At 44.4% G+C, this 17,060-nt stretch overlaps 1 protein-coding gene across 4 annotated transcripts; it reads left to right on the top strand.

The window, feature by feature from the left end:
• Positions 1 to 259: 259 nt before the first annotated feature.
• On the top strand, positions 260 to 16,896 carry LIG3 (DNA ligase 3). Of its 4 annotated transcripts, XM_068909998.1 has the most exons (20): positions 260 to 500; positions 1,072 to 1,638; positions 2,121 to 2,264; positions 3,846 to 4,043; positions 4,506 to 4,657; positions 5,595 to 5,761; positions 6,379 to 6,456; positions 6,573 to 6,741; positions 7,416 to 7,571; positions 8,055 to 8,186; positions 8,911 to 8,990; positions 9,133 to 9,220; positions 9,837 to 9,914; positions 10,580 to 10,703; positions 11,122 to 11,264; positions 12,147 to 12,221; positions 12,537 to 12,683; positions 13,760 to 13,934; positions 14,874 to 14,965; positions 15,833 to 16,896. In XM_068909998.1, the coding sequence occupies exons 2-20, from the start codon at positions 1,092 to 1,094 to the stop codon at positions 16,064 to 16,066; spliced, it is 2,979 nt and encodes a 992-aa protein (XP_068766099.1). In that variant the 5' UTR covers positions 260 to 500; positions 1,072 to 1,091; the 3' UTR covers positions 16,067 to 16,896. The 4 variants fall into 4 exon arrangements, 2 of the variants coding, with proteins under 2 accessions (XP_068766099.1, XP_068766100.1); XR_011134832.1 differs by lacking the exons at positions 14,874 to 14,965; positions 15,833 to 16,896 and adding an exon at positions 13,289 to 13,393 and having other exon boundaries at positions 292 to 500; positions 13,760 to 13,896; XR_011134831.1 differs by lacking the exons at positions 13,760 to 13,934; positions 14,874 to 14,965; positions 15,833 to 16,896 and adding exons at positions 12,841 to 13,003; positions 13,289 to 13,394 and having other exon boundaries at positions 292 to 500.
• The last annotated feature ends 164 nt before the right edge of the window (positions 16,897 to 17,060 follow it).

The following is a 17,060-nucleotide window of genomic DNA, read 5'->3' as shown; positions in this document are numbered from 1 at the left end:
GCCATCTTCGGGGCCCGGAGGAGGCCCTGCGCGAACACGACGTGGCGCCCTCGGAGGGCGGATTTCGGGCGGCCGGGGGCAGAGCAGCGCCTGCGGGCCGGCACAGACGGGGCGCAGCGGGCCTCGGGGGCCGGGGCAGGGCAGCGCCTCGCGCCGCCACAGGCCGCGCCGCGCCTTCGCCCGCTGTCCGTGCGCGTGGCGGCGGGGGGAGGGGCGCCCCGCGGGGGCGGGGCCGGGGCGCCCAGCGGGAGGGGTCGCTCCGCCTGGGGGCGTGACTAGCGCCGCGGGGGCGGGGCTTGTGGCCGGCACCGCGCGCTACACACGGGAATAGAGCGCATGGGCAGAATAGGGCGCCTGCGTCATGCTCTACGGAAGCCCGGAGGGCCGAGTTTAAAGGGACCGCGGTGGCGGCGGCTTTCGCCTAAAGAAGGGGGGGGAGGGGAGCGAGAGGGGGGCGCCGGCCTGAGGGAGGGCGAAATGGCGGCGCTGTGAGGAGCCGGGTGAGGCCTTCACCTCCGGGGTCGCCCTGGGAGCAGCCGGGGAAGGAGCTGGGCCTGTGGCGGGGGACGGGGATGGGGACGGGGACGGGGACGGGGCCTTGAGGCAGGCTCGGGGGGGGGGGAGAAGGTGCTGTGGGGCAGGTGTGGGGGGGATTGGAGCCTGGCGGGGGGAAGGGGCTGTGGGGCAGGTGTGGGGGGGTTGGAGCCTTGTGGGGGGGAAGGGGTTGTGGGGCAGGTGTGGGGGGGGATTGGAGCCTGGGGGGGGGGAAGGGGCTGTGGGGCAGGTGTGAGGGGTTGGGAGCCTGGGGGGAAGGGGCTGTGGAATAGGTCTGGGCAGGCTGGGGCCCACGGAGGAGCACTTGTGGGGCAGGCTCTGGCATAGTGGGGCCCTTGGAGGCGTCAGGGCCCAAGGGGAGAGTTGGCTGTGGAGCAGGCCCAGGATGGGGAGGTGTCAGGATCTATGTGAGACCTTGCCCCAGCCCCACATCCCGCAGGCCAGGCGCGAGGCACAGGCCCCCTTTGGCCTGTAGGCCAGTGGGTGGTGGCTCAGTGTCTCTTCCCTTGCTTGCAGCCCAGCTTGGAGCAGGCTGGATGCCCACAGGCACTAGGACACTCGCACAGGCTGCCTGGGCACTCGGCAGGGTCACAGCTCTCTGCCTCCCACACGCACGGGCCTTCTTGCCAGGACCCCTCATTTGCTGCGTTGACCTCCCCAGAGCCAGCCCCAGCTTCTGGTGCCAGCTGCTGGCAAGGACCAGCTCTCTCTGGTGCGTGGGTGGTGGTGCTGGAGGTCTCCGTTTGCCCCCATCTTTGCATGCTCAGCCTCGCCAGGCCTGCACAGCTGCAGAGGACATGGCAGAGCAGAGGTACTGCGTGGACTATGCCAAGCGTGGCACAGCAGGCTGCAAGAAGTGCAAGGAGAAGATTGTGAAGGGGATGGTGCGTATCGGGAAGATCGTTCCCAACCCTTTCACGGAGTCTGGTGGGGATATGAAGGAGTGGTACCATGTGAAGTGCATGTTTGAGAAGCTAGAGAAGGCCCGGGCTACCACCAAGAAAATTGAAGACATCACAGATTTGGAAGGTTGGGAAGAGCTACAAGATGATGAGAAAGAATTAATCAACAAGCACATCTCAGGTGAGACACAAGGAGGGACGTGGGCTGCTTTTTTTGGGCCACAAGGTATGCCACTGATCATCATGCATTTCCCATGAAATCCTCACTAACGCATTAGTATGACTTGATAAAAAGGTGGGGAGTGATCAAATCTATGTCTCAGCCCTATAGTAAAGACAAAGAAGTAGTCACTTCTTAATTCATTTCTTGCAACTGATTATGCAGAAGGTCTCGGTGATTTAAGTCATATGTAGACGCTTAAAGTTCAGATAAATCCCACCAAGAAACAGCAGCTGTTTTCCATTTTCATCTTTTTCCATGAACTTTAGCAAATTCTGTAACCTTTTAACTTCTGCTATTCGAAAAATGTTCCTTCATTTTTTCTTCCTCAACCTCTAGTTGTTTTAAGACTTGCGTGTTGCAAAATAGCTTATGTTATATGCTGGGGGATGTTGCAGATTATCTCTGACTGCCAGTTTGAACCCTTACTTTGCTGTTTACAGAAGCTACTTCCAAGGCTGCAAGTACACCGAAGAAAAAAGCAACAGTCCAAGCTAAGCTCTCTGCCACTGGACAAATAACCAGTCCCAAGAAAGATCCACTAAGTACTGTCAATCCATCACCAAAGAAGTTCTCTGGCTTCACAGGTAGGGGTTAATAAATTGATTCTGGGAAATACTTTGCTTCTCTTTTAATATTAGCATCAGAGGTGTTTTAATTTGACTAACCTTTTTTTTTTTAATTTATAAAAAATGGTTTAGTTTTAACTGAAGTACTTTTATAAAAAATATCTAAATGTTCATGGAAGGGAGAATGGTTGTTCCTCAGCACCTTGTCCTGAGAAGCAGCAAGCCAGTCAGCAGGCGGGCACTGACTGGCCAGTCGGCAGACATGTAGCTCTGAACCAGCCAGAGCGCATGCTGCCACACACACAGCCAAAAAGATGAGAATATGGAGGGGTATTGGAGAATGTTATGAAAAGAGGTGATGAGGACATGGTGAGGAGCTGCATAGAAAAGCTACTGGTATGAGGAATATTAACGTACAGAACTAGCCTGAACTAGCCTTAACTCCACTGCTAATGGACCTAATTGCTTTATGATTGCTTATTTTGAGTGCTTTGCTGGTTCGCTGAAAGATACCATGGGTTCTTTTCTGCTAAAAGGCTGCTGGCCCACCTGAGGTCAGAAAAATACTTAGTGGCACTTAGTAAAACAATCATTCTGTACCAAAAACGTAAAGGTTTCTTTTTTGATGCAGTTAACTCACACAGTTATGCTATACTATGTAAGGCCCTGAGCATCTTCATCAACTTTGAAGTTAGCCCTTCTTTGAGCAGGAGTTTGGACTGGAGACCTTTGGAGGTACATTCCAATCTAATTTTTTCTGTGACTTGTGAGATAGTATAACATGCTGGGCATGGTTCTGCTCTGCCTTGGTAACTAAAAATGCTAGCTAAGAAAATGACAGCTATTAGTTTGTCCATAGAAAACAATGTATGGTTACTCTGGGATGTTCAGAGCTACATTGCAGAGGCTAGAGAACAAAACACCATTTGTTCAACAGGTTTCCCTCCCAACTTTTCTTCTTTAGACTTTTTTGCTATCTGTCTGAGTTACTTTCAAGAGACTGGGCATTGCAGAAAAAAACACAGAAAGAACAGGTACAGAAGTTTTTAAATGACCTTCAGAATACAGTTATTCAGAAACAGTGCAGACCTCTGAAACCGGTCCTGGCAGATGCCTCACCTTTTAGAAATGGTCAAGATAAGCTCTGTCTTGGTGGCGGGAGCAGCTGTTTCTCAGGGTTTATTGGACAGATGCAAACAAAGGCTTAAGTGAGTTGCTCTCCAGGTTTTTCCCCCATTTTAGCAATGGTATTAGGAAAACGTGACGGGAAAAGGCCTGTACGGTAGAAATAAAACAGAAGCAATGGCCAGCAGGAATTCCTTTTCAACAAGGTTTAACCATATTCATCTGGTAGAATTAAGGTCCAGAAAATTCTGGTGTACTGTGAAGAGCAAAACTAATGAAAAAGGAGGTTAGGCTTTCTTTTTTGCAATAATTAAGTCCCAACTTTTGGTGTAGCACATATCATTATTCAGTTCTAAAGTTTTACCAGCACGCTGGGATCATTCTTTTCATCTTGCCAAATGGAGGCGTCCTCATTTTCAAAGTCTGCACCGTTTCATCCTTGTTAAAAAGCTACTTGTTATGTCTTTCATGCAGCCAAGCCAAAGAATTTGGAAGATGTCTCTGCAAACTCTTCCCACAAGTCTAGCCTATCTGCAAAAAAATGTGATCCAAAGCACAAAGACTGCTTGTTGCGAGAGTTCAGGAAAGTCTGCGCCATGGTTGCTGACAAGCCTAGTTATAATGTGAAAACACAGATCATCCAGGACTTCCTGCAGAAGGGAACTGGTGGAGGTATGATTGACATTTTTCTGCATGTGAAAGCCCTCTCAAAATCGACATCAAAGTATTATTTCAAAAGCAAGAGTGAATTAAAATCTGAAGCAAGAGTGAATTATATCTGCAATATAGTCCAAGTTGTGTGCTATGATGATTTCTGAACCGTTGGGAACCGTTCACAAAGTGGACTGCTACCTAGATAACCAGTTCAGATAAAAATGTCTCAGGCCAGAACTGTGCAGAATTAGGTGCTGCCAAACTGAGTGCTGAGATAGATTTGGAGGGCAATTATGGATGTTCCTCCAGAGAAACGTCCTTTCATATAAACTAGAACAGCATGTTAGAATGTGGAAGCCCCAGCTGTGTGGATTTTTTGTTTTTGTTTCTTCCCAGAGTCATGCTAATGAGCACAAACGTCCAGAGCCTGTAGATGAAAATAAATTGTGACAGTTTCTAATGGCGTGTGCTTTTTTCCAGATGGTTTTCATGGTGACGTGTACCTGACCATTAAACTGCTGTTACCAGGTGTCATTAAAATTGTTTACAACTTGAACGATAAGCAAATTGTAAAGCTGTTTAGTAGGATTTTTAACTGCAGCCAAGAGGAAATGGTCCGGGACCTGGAACAGGTGAGTAGAGCCAGCAGTTCTCTCAATTTTTTATGTTTGGTTTCTTGGTATGGAAATTCTACAATTTTTTGCCCCATTTGAAGGATTGTTAGGCTGGTTGTTAGAATGGGAGCTGGTGAATCTTGCTTTTCTTTTTGGTAGTTGTCTTAGAGCTTTTACCATCTAGAATCTCTAGAAAATGATATTTGAACAGAAAGCAAGATGTGAATCCCCTGCAAAACTTTAGAAAGCAAGAATAAAATATCAAAATGCACAGATTAGGCATATGAGGATTTTGATTCTAGGAAAGTTGGCTTCCCCATGATTTGTCTACACCGCTCTGTCTAGCGTATCCCTATTTAACTGATTTATATTACCTTTTTGTAGCATCACTTATGAAAAATTGTAAGTCAATTAACTGGTCTGTTCCTGTGAGCTTAAGTTGGCTCAGGCAGTTAAGCTAGACTCATATGATTGCAAGTGCTCACATGTGTGTATTTAATTCCTGTGCATAGGAGTCGATAATTAACTGTGCACATTTCTAATTCATTGCAAGATGGAGAAAATGGGTTAATTAGCTAATGAAGCTAATTCCATCACTTCTGTTGATTGCCATGGTGTGTACTGCCTTCTAGTGACATCACTAGACTGTTTGCAATTCTTGGAGTTTACAAGAACTGGATTCACCATGAGGAAATACCACAGCAGTCAAAGTACAGTCAATGAGATACAATGATACTCTTACATAGCTTTTTACAAATGAAACAGCTGAAAAGATGTACCCCGTGTCATGGCAGCTTTTTCCTAATGTTTGGTTGCGATTCATTGATGGAATCCCAGCGTCAGACCCCTCTGCTCTCTCCTACCTGCTGAAAGCATGCTGAATCTCCAGTGGTATGTCTTGCTCATTCTCCAGCCATAGCTCTGACCCACGGCTTCATTTGTTTTTTGGAGACAGGGTGATGTTTCTGAGACCATACGCCTCTTCTTTGAACAGAGCAAGTCCTGTCCTCCAGCTGCCAAAAGCCTCCTGACCATCCAAGAGGTAGACGAGTTCCTAATCCAGCTATCAAAGCTTACAAAGGAGGATGACCAGCAAAGCGTACTGCAAGATATCACTCGCAGGTAAGCGATCAGCATCTGGAGGTGCACTCTAAAACTAGGAGTGATTATCTAAATATCATAAGCTGGAACAGATGAAAAGCAGTAATATAAGCCAAGAGACTGAACTTTACATCTGTAAACAGCTATCTGGCTGTATTAAGACTCTTTGACTGCTGACCAGTGTGGAGAACATGTATGGCTCCTGTCTGTGCCAGAGACAATTTCATTCTTGCCTGTCAAGACACTGTTTAATTAGTACTAAACAAATAGCTCACAAAACTGCCTTAGTGGTATTTAGATGTTAAATAGGTGGGTGTTCCTAGGTATGTTGGGAAAAGCCTTTGTGCCGTTTAATGTTGATCTGAGGCCAAGGATGTTGTTATAGTCTACTGTTGGTGGATTAATAACTGAATTTTGGAAGGTGCCTCAGCACAGGGGTAGAATTAATACTGGCATTCAAATGTAAAGATGCTAAAAGCCTTCTGGATGTTCTCTTGTGCCTCTGAGATGTCGCAAGTAACACGTCTTCACATTTGAATTTAACCCCTACCAAAGGGGAGAGACCTGGATCAGTTTCCTTTTCAACTGGGAAGTAGTTCAGATAAGTGTCTGTCTCTGAATCCTCTCTCACACCTCAGGTGTACAGGCAACGACCTGAAATGCATCATCAGGCTAATCAAGCATGACTTGAAAATGAATGCTGGTGCAAAGCATGTGTAAGTCCCACCTTTTATTGTGAGATAAAACCAGAAGTGGGCATTAGCCTATTAATCCATGTGCAGCAGAGCTGAGATTGATATGTTTTTCCCTCCTCTCTTGAATTTGTTTAAAGGTTGGATGCTTTGGATCCAAATGCCTATGAGGCATTCAAAGCCTCGCGCAACCTCCAGGATGTGGTAGAGCGAGTCCTGAAGAACCAACAGGAGGCTGAGAAGATGCCAGGTCTGAAGCGAACCCTCAGTGTGCAGGCCTCTCTGATGACGCCGGTTCAGCCCATGCTGGTAACGTTGGCTTCCCTGCAGGGGTAACCTGCACTGGAGTTTTCATATCCACTGCCAGAGAGCCTGACCTTTACAAATCAGCAGACAGATAAGTGATCACATGCAGTAAGAGCTAATAGATTGTGCAGTATGATTTTTGTGTATAATGCCATTTTATAAAGTGTTTTCCACCAAGAGGCAAGTATTTAGTGTACTGTTTACTTGCTGCTTTAATGACACTGCAGAAGCTAAAATGTCAACTTGCTTTCAGTCCAGAAGTGACTTTCTTATTCTTTTCTGCATGCTCTCATCACAGAAGTGTTCCTTTCTCTGGAAATCCTTTAAGATATTTGTTGGATTAGAGATTAAAATAAGGTTGTCTTTTGTTTGAACAAATCAGAGTTAATATTTACTTCTGGTCTAAGTGCGCTCCTAGAAAAGGCACAGTACTCGCACAGTACTCCTCCTTTGGAAGAGATAAACAGAGAAAAGCTATAAGTATTTGGTCAGGTTCAGATGATCCTAAGTAAATGACTGAACTAAGAAAAGGAAAACTTGGACTGGATATCAGAGATCCTGCACAGAAAGATCTAAAAAGAATGAATTGGCAGTTCGTTCATGGAATTAGGTAGTAGCTTTATTTTTAAATGTATCAACTGAATCTTTTATGGAACTTTTTTCTCCACCTTTCTAAGGCTGAAGCCTGCAAGTCAATTGAGTATGCTATGAAGAAGTGCCCAAATGGGATGTATGCAGAGATCAAATATGATGGGGAGCGGGTGCAGGTCCATAAAAATGGAGATCATTTCAGCTACTTCAGCCGAAGCCTCAAACCTGTTCTCCCTCACAAAGTAAGCACCTATAAACTGTCTCTTCTGCTGTGCCAGCTGTTACTTTCTCCTCTGTAAACATGACTGTATTTCACATCAGTTTCTGTAGGCAGCAGGATAACTTCCGTTTTAGGCTTTTGCCTAACTTGTCCAGATTCTCAAATGAATCTGGAAAAGCAACATTTAATAGAATTGTAATCAATTACCTTTGGTGGCCTTAAAGGGCTTGAGACTACAGTTAACCTGCTTTTGAGTCCTCTTTATGCACTGCATTTGGGTTGGCTTCACACCAGTTGGGTGGCTTAGTTATATTTGTTTAGGTCTCATTTTTCTGTTTACAGCCAACGCTAACAATCTGTGCCATACTAGAAGATAAAGCTAGGGCCGATATGCCTAGACATGCTTTGGACACGCTTCTGGAGAAAACATCTGAGAACTGGAGTGAGTCCATCCCTTCAGTCAGTAGACATTTTGTATTTGTTGTTGTTCTTTTTTTCCTCCAAGGTTGCCCATTTTAAGGACTTCATCCCTCAGGCTTTCCCTGGTGGGCATAGTATGATCCTGGATTCAGAAGTCCTCCTGATTGATAACAAAACTGGCAAGCCACTTCCTTTTGGGACTCTTGGTGTGCACAAGGTAAAAAAGGATCCTTTGTCGTTGTTGGAGTTAAACACGCTAGCATGTATTCTGTTATCACAGGATAATATAAGATGTCTGGTCCCTGTGAAGGTTGATATAAATGAAAAAGCACTGTTCTAATACAGTAGCTTTGTTATTAACCTGATCTGATCACTATCAGGATACTAGGAAAAATTCAACTCAAAATAAATATTAAAAAGCCCTTGGAAAACCTTGCAATTCTGTCATTGGTTATAGTTGCTTATAGCACTGTTTGGCAGACAGGAAGCCGAGTATGATACAGATATGAATTTAGTCCGTATGAGTGTTATGTAATGCTTATGTCTAGATTAAATGGTGGTGAGAATGAGGACAGTAAATTGAAAATTAAATTGTAAGTGCTTTAACTTAAAGAAGCCATTAATCTGAAGTCTCTGAAGTGCTTGCTGGTTTCTTGTTGCAGCAGTAGTGATAGATTTTTAGGTTGCCTGAAGTCATTAATATTTGCGGTATTATTGCCCTGCCACTAGGAAATTAACATGTTTTATTTTCTTAGTTTGTGCTTTGACACACTCAGTCTAAATTTTAGGTTTGAGCCTTTTAGAAGGAGCCTAAGCTTATTATCACTAAAAGATTATGGGGATAAAAATATATCCTTTTGTTTCTGTTACTTTTCTATACCTCTACGTTGCTGCTTGTTACTACTGCAGTTTTCTTTTCATTGATATTAATTGTTTTACAGAAAGCTGCTTTCCAAGATGCCAACGTTTGCTTGTTTGTGTTTGACTGCATCTATTTCAATGACATCAGCCTGATGGACAGGTATGTGTTTCATGTAATGTCTGAATTGATTGTCCTTTCTGGAACTCTTGATTTATTTAAATAGCTTTTCTTAGTGTTCACGCGACTGGTACTTCACGTTGGAATTGGTTGTGTCTCCTTCATTATTTGTGTGCTGCTCTAGGCCCCTGCGTGAGCGTCGTAAGTTTCTCCATGACAACATGGTTGAAATCCCCAACCGGATCCTCTTCTCAGAGATGAAGCATGTCACAGTGAGTTCAGTGTTAAATAAAATAGCATACATGGTAACACGCTGGGTTATACAGAGAAGACTGAAGTAAGATTGAAGTGAGCTAGACTGCTTCCAGTACCCAGACTGGCAACTCTGAGTGATATACAGTCCTGCTTTTTGTAGTGTAGATATATCCTGAGTGCTAAAAACTGCTTTTAGATAGCAGCATGCTCAATTTTTGCTTTGATTTGTTATGCACAAACCCCATGTCCTGTCTTTTTCCCCATTACTACTATTTTCTGGAGCACCTCGCTTTTGTTGGGGAACATTTGGATATTTGGGAAAGAGAACTTGTTTTGGGATGATGAAAAGAGCATAGGTCCCAAGGCAGTTGGATAGGGAAGTAAACAGGTAGTCCTAATTGACACTGCTGGCTGAGAAAATCTTGTCTTGTGCATCTGGGATGTGCTTAGGGCATGAAACTAGTGTGTCTATCTCAGAGATGATAAGTTTTTTTGGTTGATTTTTTGTTTTGTTTTGTTTTGTTTTTTTAAGTAACCAGCCATTCTCTTGTTGTGCCCTATTGCTCCAAATGGAAAGCCCCAAAAGTACAGCCCCTTTTATAGGCTTAAGCTTACAATTCTTTTTCTTTCCAGAAAGCTTCAGATCTGGCAGATATGATCACCCGAGTTATCCGTGAGGGACTGGAAGGACTGGTGTTGAAAGATACAAAGGTATGTTCCCATTCATTCTTGACTGGTATATTCTGGGCATCGGGGAGTAACAGGGCTGCTCTATATTTAATACTGACCTATTTATTCTGAGTTTGAATTCAGCTGTTATCTGCTTTGAGAGCTTCTGAGCAATGCCTGGAAGCGGGCGGGGCGGGGACATGCAATGGTTTTCTTTGGACGAGAAGTAACTGGGATTCACATTTTGGTGGTATTTCTGTCTTCTCCTGCCTGTTTCCTGTTGTCTGAACTCCCACTTGTCTGAGTTTTTGGGTGTCCCTGAAACTTTTTGCGCAAACAAGGATATTTGTATGTGCCTGTAGTTATGTGGTCCAGTGGACAGATCACTGAGATGGGAACTAGGGCTACATTTTAATCACAGCTCTGCCACTAGTTTCTCATATGATTCTCTGCGTTGCTTAGTGCCTTCGTGGCTTCCGTGAAGTGCTTTTGAGGCCTGTGGATGAAATGCGTAAGGCTGAGCATCCTTGAAATATCTCTATATTCTTGTAGATGCTAACATCCAATCCAAGTTGCTCCTCATATGCTCCTCCTACTGCTGTGCTCATGTCCTGCAAAGCTGGATAAAAGCAAGGACCATTTGGGGAAACGGCTGTCCACCAAATGATCTCCTCTCTGACTGGGGGTTCTTCTTTGGTTTTGCACAGGGTAATTATGAGCCAGGGAAACGGCACTGGCTGAAGGTGAAAAAGGACTACCTAAACGAGGGTGCAATGGCTGACTCAGCAGACCTGGTGGTGCTGGGAGCTTTTTATGGACAAGGCAGTAAAGGTGAGTGTCTGGAGTTAGCATTAAGTCAGAGATCTGTCAGTTCTTCAAAAAAAAAACTCAAGCTTTTTCCTGTTCCGGAACTCCTGTAGCGTTTGTTCTCCTAGCAGAATGAGACTGGCTTTAACAGTGACTGTCTGCTACATGCTAGGCCATGGCAAGCTGCCTGAGTTTACTGTGGGTCATTAGGTTTACTGTGTAGGTCATTAGTGAAGCATTAGGTCTTGGGCTGTTCTCTTACCTAGTGTAGAGGCTGTTCGTTCAGCTTTGTATATGGGAGATGATGCTGTGAAGCCATCACAAGCCTGAAGTCCTTTGACTCCCAAAGAAGGAAAAGGGTTTTAGCTTGTTGCTGTGTTTTTTGAGAAGCTGTGGCTTGTCCTGTAGAAGATGCCAACCACCCTGCCCTCCTCTCTTCCAGGTGGGATGATGTCCATCTTCCTCATGGGTTGCTATGATCCCAAGAGTGAGAAGTGGTGCACTGTGACCAAGTGTGCTGGTGGCCACGATGATGCCACCTTGGCCCGCCTGCAAACAGAGCTGGATATGGTGAAGATCAGCAAGGTGAGATGGGCTGTGGCATGGGGCTGGTCAAAGGAGTGCTTAGCAAACGGTTTGATAAAAGGTTCCCTCATGCTGAGCTACAGTTAGGTTGATGGCTGAATGCAGAGGTGAAGGGCCCTGCTAGGAGTAACTAGTTTCTCAATTATTAAATCAGATAGATAAACTGCTGTGAAAAACCTTGTTTCATTGGGCATATGTTCTCTCTGACAGAACTGAGCTGTAGGTGCAGCCAGCTCCTAAAGATGAGGCACTGCCTGAGATTTGTATCCACGCACTGAGTGGGAAGCCAGGCACCATCGGATTCCTGCTTAGACAAAGTTGCATTAGGAAAAGAGCAGTATTTTGGCGTATTGTAATTGGTGAAGGCAGTCACTAGATGGGGCTGTGGGTGAGAAATCCTAAAGTCAGTCTTGCATTGCAGCTAGATAACCTGAAATCTTGGAGTTAAGACTTTTTTATGAATGAATGACTTAGATGAGGAATTTTATTTTTCAGCGCCTGACTTGTAAAAAAAAAAAAGGGTTTTAAATTTAATATGTATCTGATATCCTGGAAGCCATTTGTAGCAAGATGATGGACTCTAAAATGTGTAATTTTATATGAATTGCAATTGGAGTAACATGGCTATTGTTTTAACATATGGAATGACAGTAATTGAGAGCTGTGTTGCAAACATTTTTAGTAACTCTATAGATCAGAGAAATTGCTGCAGATCCGTGCACCTTGCACTGCAAGTTAAAGCAAGTTCCATCAATACAAAGGGGATCAAGTACATATGTGTTAACCTACTACTAGGATAATTTTTCAGTAACCTCTTCCATAAGAATAGGTTCGTATATGATCATAAGTGTTATAAATTGATTTTTTGCTCTTATTTATTAGGATCCTAGTAAAATTCCAAGCTGGCTAAAAATTAACAAAATCTACTACCCCGACTTCATTGTCCCAGATCCAAAGGTAAGTGTTTTCACTAAATGACTAAATTTTCCAACCTTCATAATAGCAAACTACTACTCTTTTTATAAGAGAGTAGTATATTTTTGTGCCATATATATCTGATAGTAAAAATGTTATTTAGAAATTGACAGCATGTAGTAGCTGGGGATCTCTGACTTGCTGAAAAAAACAGGAGTGTTTCTAAATACGGTGATCAGAAGAGCAGTTTGTGTATGTGGAACTGAGGCATTTGTCTTAGAAGGGCGCAAATGCATTAAGTTTGTTCATGAGGAGCACAGGAGTATGACATATGATTTCCTTCAATACCATGTTTAGAAAGCCCCAGTGTGGGAGATCACAGGGGCTGAATTCTCCAAAGCAGAAGCCCACACTGCAGATGGGATCTCCATTCGCTTCCCTCGTTGCACCCGCATTCGAGATGACAAAGACTGGAAGACAGCCACCAATCTCCCGCAGCTTAAGGTGATTTACTGTTATATGCTTATGTCTGCAGCATGTTCGAGAGTAAGTTTTGACAACAGCTGATATTTAAAAAGTCACGTTCTGATAGCAGGTATGTAGTAAAGACACCTGCTGACTAGTATCTATGATGGCACGTTACATTTTCCACTTATTCTAGGCTCAGGCTGCTTGCTGGACTATTTTGATGAGAATCTTATTCTTTACTGGGGCTCCTTGAGTCTTTTGAGCTGTTGTGCACTTCCAGGAAAGTCTCTGCTGGTAGCTAGTTGTATCAGCTCTTATAACAGCCTTCATGGTGAGGAATTTCCTTCCTGAAAGAGGTGACCTTTTATTCTCTTAAGTGTTTATGGTTGTTCTGTCTCCCATTAATTGCTGGGATTGGGGGAGGCATTTGGGAAGTGACTAAGGGCAGCCTGGCACAGTTCCATGGCACAGGGGCCAAGTGGCATTCTGGCAGGATCCCTGGGGCTGCACCCACCCCACACAGCTTCAGTGCTTCCTTGACTGATGGAAACCAGTTGGCTTGTTGCCATCCCCAGCAGTAAGTCAGCTGTTGATGAGCTCTGTTTTCAGTCTAGTTACTGTCATTTGGGCTGTCTGCACAGTGCCTCCGGGGATACTGACAGCAGATATAAGTGCTTGTGACACCATCGAAGCAAGGAGTGATTCAGCCCACTACTGTCCAGCAGTTGTTCTGGCTCCCTATGCAGGTAGGGAACAGAAAGGTAAATGCCCTCTTCAGACAGACTGTTCTAGGAATGAGCAATGGATATTGTCCATTTTTTTGTATAGGGAGCCAGGCTGTGAAGAGTTAGTCTGACTTGCCCTGTAGTAGATGGTGTAAATACAGCTTTGGTACCTCCCTGTATGGGTTCCCTTAATATCAAAAAGCTGGGTGGAATGCTGAGAGCTCAAATGGGGGTGACAGAAAAAAGGCTACAAAAGGTGCAGGCAGAAAAAACATATGAGCAAACACTTCAGAAAGAAAACGGGAGCAGTACATGCATTGCAGCTCACGTCTAGTATCAGAGGCTTCACTGCAGCTAAAGGGCAATGCTTTGTTTCTGCTGGGGCAGGAGCTGTACCAACTCTCCAAAGAAAAAGCTGATTTCAGTGTTGTTGCTGGGGAGGAAGAGGAGTCCACAACTGGCAGCAGTGGAGAGAATGAGGGAAATTCCAGGTCTTCTACACCACACAAGACTATTAAAACCCCCCCAAGCAAGTCACCTGCAAAAGCTAAGAAGCCAGAAGGTAAGATGGTGCTTTCCAGAGAGAGGAACCTCAGGGTGGCTTCTGTGGGTTTGGGGCAGACTGGCTGTGGATCTCTGCCTTCTGTCAGGCTTGGAAGATCACACAGAGCTTGTAGATGTACCTCAGGGTTAGTACATAGGCAAAGCTGCTTAGACTCTTGGTTTGGACTGTGTTATTCACAGCACAGACTGAATAGCCGCAGTTCTGAGGCATGCTGGAATCAAAAAAAGATGGTAACAGGATTGATAATGCTGTTCAGGTTGGTGTTTAGGCAACTCATGTAGATAATAAAGGCTCCCTGAGGTTACGCTGCCTAGAACAGGTAACTGACTCTGCTAGGCATAGTTAGTACCAGAATTCCTTTGGCATAACTTCTCTCAGATTCCAGTTCTTTTCCATCTTAATAGATCAGGGTTGTTAACAGAGTTTATAAGACTGATCTGAACAGCAAACCTGCTGCTCCCATTCCTGCAGATCACGTGCCCTTTGGTTAGACATTTTTGGCCGTGAACTAGTATTTAATTTTATTTGGATGAAATTCATGCATGTATTAGAGATCCTGGAGGGGATTTCCAGGTAGTATATTGCAGAGCTGTGAAATAAGTTTGCTTCACCAGCACTTTGTCACTGGGGACTAACTCGTGGCATATCTCTAAGCAGCCTTGCAAAGGCAGTGTGTTGATAGCAAGGAGAAAAGCAATTGTACAGCAACGCAGCTTCCTGGAGATCAGGGCAAGAAGAGGCCCAGGGCCATTCACAATAGAAAATGTGCATCTGTCTTACTAGTTAACCTCTAAGTCACTGATTGATTTCCCAGAAAATGTGGGGAGAAAAAAAAGCCTTGTCCCTGTTTACACTCCCTTCCCTCTTCTCCCTCAACTTGAATACACAACCAGAATCTTAGCAAAGAGCACAATTGAGACAACGTTCTGTTTTTAGGCAGCAAAGCAGTCATTGCATCCCCTCAGAAATCAGAGGAAAAACGAGGGGAGAAGCGAAAAGCATCCGAGATGGATGACAACGGAAAGAAGGTATAGACGGCTGGGCAGCCATCACTTTGGGGTGGGGGAGGAAGGTCAGGCTGTTTCAATTGTCTGTCTGTTCACTTTTGCCTTTCATGTGGAAAGTTTTGTAGTCTTCCCGTAGCTACACCCTAAATTAAAACAAAATGCGAAGGTATAACTAGTGGCAATAAGCCGTTATAGAAGAAGCAGATGTCTGCAACCCTTCTTCCCTAGCTGCAGAGTTGACATAACTGGGCTTGTCAGGCTAAAGGCCAATACTTCTCTCTTCACCCACCAACAATGTCCTGCACTACAAGGGCATCATATTGTGATTGCCATGTGGCTACTCTTGCTCAGTGCTGCATACAGAAGAGAGAGGAGCTGTAAAAGGACAGAACTGTCCTTTCTAGCCCATTGTGCAGCAGACTGTAGGAGTGGATTAAGACCCACTGAGCTGTAATTTTCTGATAAGCCTGAAGCAGCTCTTCTGATGTAAACAGCAAGTCCCCACCCAGGGCTGTTATGTTCTCCTATTTAACTAAGAAGCATCAGCTTGTAAAAGTTCTAGGCCCTAAGAGCATATTTACTTGACTACACCAGCAGCATCACTGAAGGCAGTCCTTGCAGGGCTACTAATGGGGTAATAAATCCCCTTAGTGAAGGAAGCGCTGTTCATCTGCAGCATCTGGCTTTCAGAGGAACGCTATGGGAGTTGCTCTTGTATATCATTTAATGGAGATCCAAACAGCAATTTACAGATATTAGACTTGGGATTAAAATGATATCCTTGGGAGCTGCGAATGGACTTGTTCATGCCGCAAAGAACTTAGTGTAATTTCCAAACCAATCTAATCTTTTGCTGACCTTTGTTTCATCCTCTTCCACCATATGCAGACCCTGCTGGACATATTCACTGGTGTGAAGCTGTACCTGTCACCCTCTGTGAAGGACTTCAACAAAATCCGGCGGTACTTTATAGCATATGATGGGGATCTTGTACAAGAGTTTGACACAGCATCAGCAACACATGTTATAGGGGACATTGATGAGAATCCTGGTGCCCAGCGTGTGTCTCCCAACTGGATCTGGGAATGCATCCGGAAACGGAGACTGGTAGCCCCATGCTAACAGTGTGGGGCAGCTGACTGGTCTCAAGACTGCTATACTTCAGGAACTCCCTGAAGGGAACAGCAAAGAACTATGTAGCTGGGGAAGAAAGGGTGAGATTCCTCTATGGTGATGCAGATAGAAATAAAATGCCCAAGTACCTCAGAGGTAGTTGTAAAGATCCATAGCAGCCCTATGGAATGAATTAACAACTCTCTGAAGGATGTCACTGCTGAATCCATGTTTCTGCCCATAATGTAGACCACTGCACTTACCTAGGTGCTGGTTTCATCTCTCGGGTTTTTAAAGTTTGGCTATTTTTATAAATAAAGAAATAAAACTGAAGCAGCTGCTTCTTTGCTGTCAGGACTTATTTTCCACAGATTATTCTCTGTCAGGACAGAAAACAGACCCTCAAATATTTGAAACCATATTAATTGTACTGCTAGGATAATTTTGCTGTAAGTGCTATAATTTTCACAAAGGCTATCGAAGTTGTGCCCTTCATCTGATTTCTTTTTTTTTTTTTCCTTCTGTCTTTAACATTCAGCACATCCAGTAACAGTTTATACCCTCTGCATAGGTTTCATATTAAAACCAGGATACCAAGTAAGCTTCCATAACAGCAACTGCCAGAGCATTAGCCAAGCATCCCCTTGAAGTGTTTTTTTTTTTTTTTTCCTGGAAGAAATCGCATGTGGTTCTGCTATTCATGTTTCAGGGAGTAGAAGCTGAGGAAGGAACTCCACCATCTGAATCTTTTCGGACAGTTGAGGGGAATCTGCTGCGCTGAAGCTATTTAAATCATGTCAAGTACTTGAATACTAATAAAATAAGGAAAATAAGATACACTTGTAAGATGTGCATTTGCTTAGGCTCAGAGAGCATGTGTGCATTTCAAAAGTAAAAGTGTTAACCCATTTACTGTGATTCCTTAGTTTCGAGAGGACTGAATGTGCTGTCACCTTTGTCAGCTCTTCCTTTGTAATCTTCACAAAGACTGTACTGTTGAAAC

This window comes from Struthio camelus, chromosome 16, assembly GCF_040807025.1.
Source record: "Struthio camelus isolate bStrCam1 chromosome 16, bStrCam1.hap1, whole genome shotgun sequence".
Taxonomy (NCBI): Eukaryota; Metazoa; Chordata; class Aves; order Struthioniformes; family Struthionidae; genus Struthio; species Struthio camelus.
This window is presented reverse-complemented; position numbering and strand designations above follow the sequence as displayed.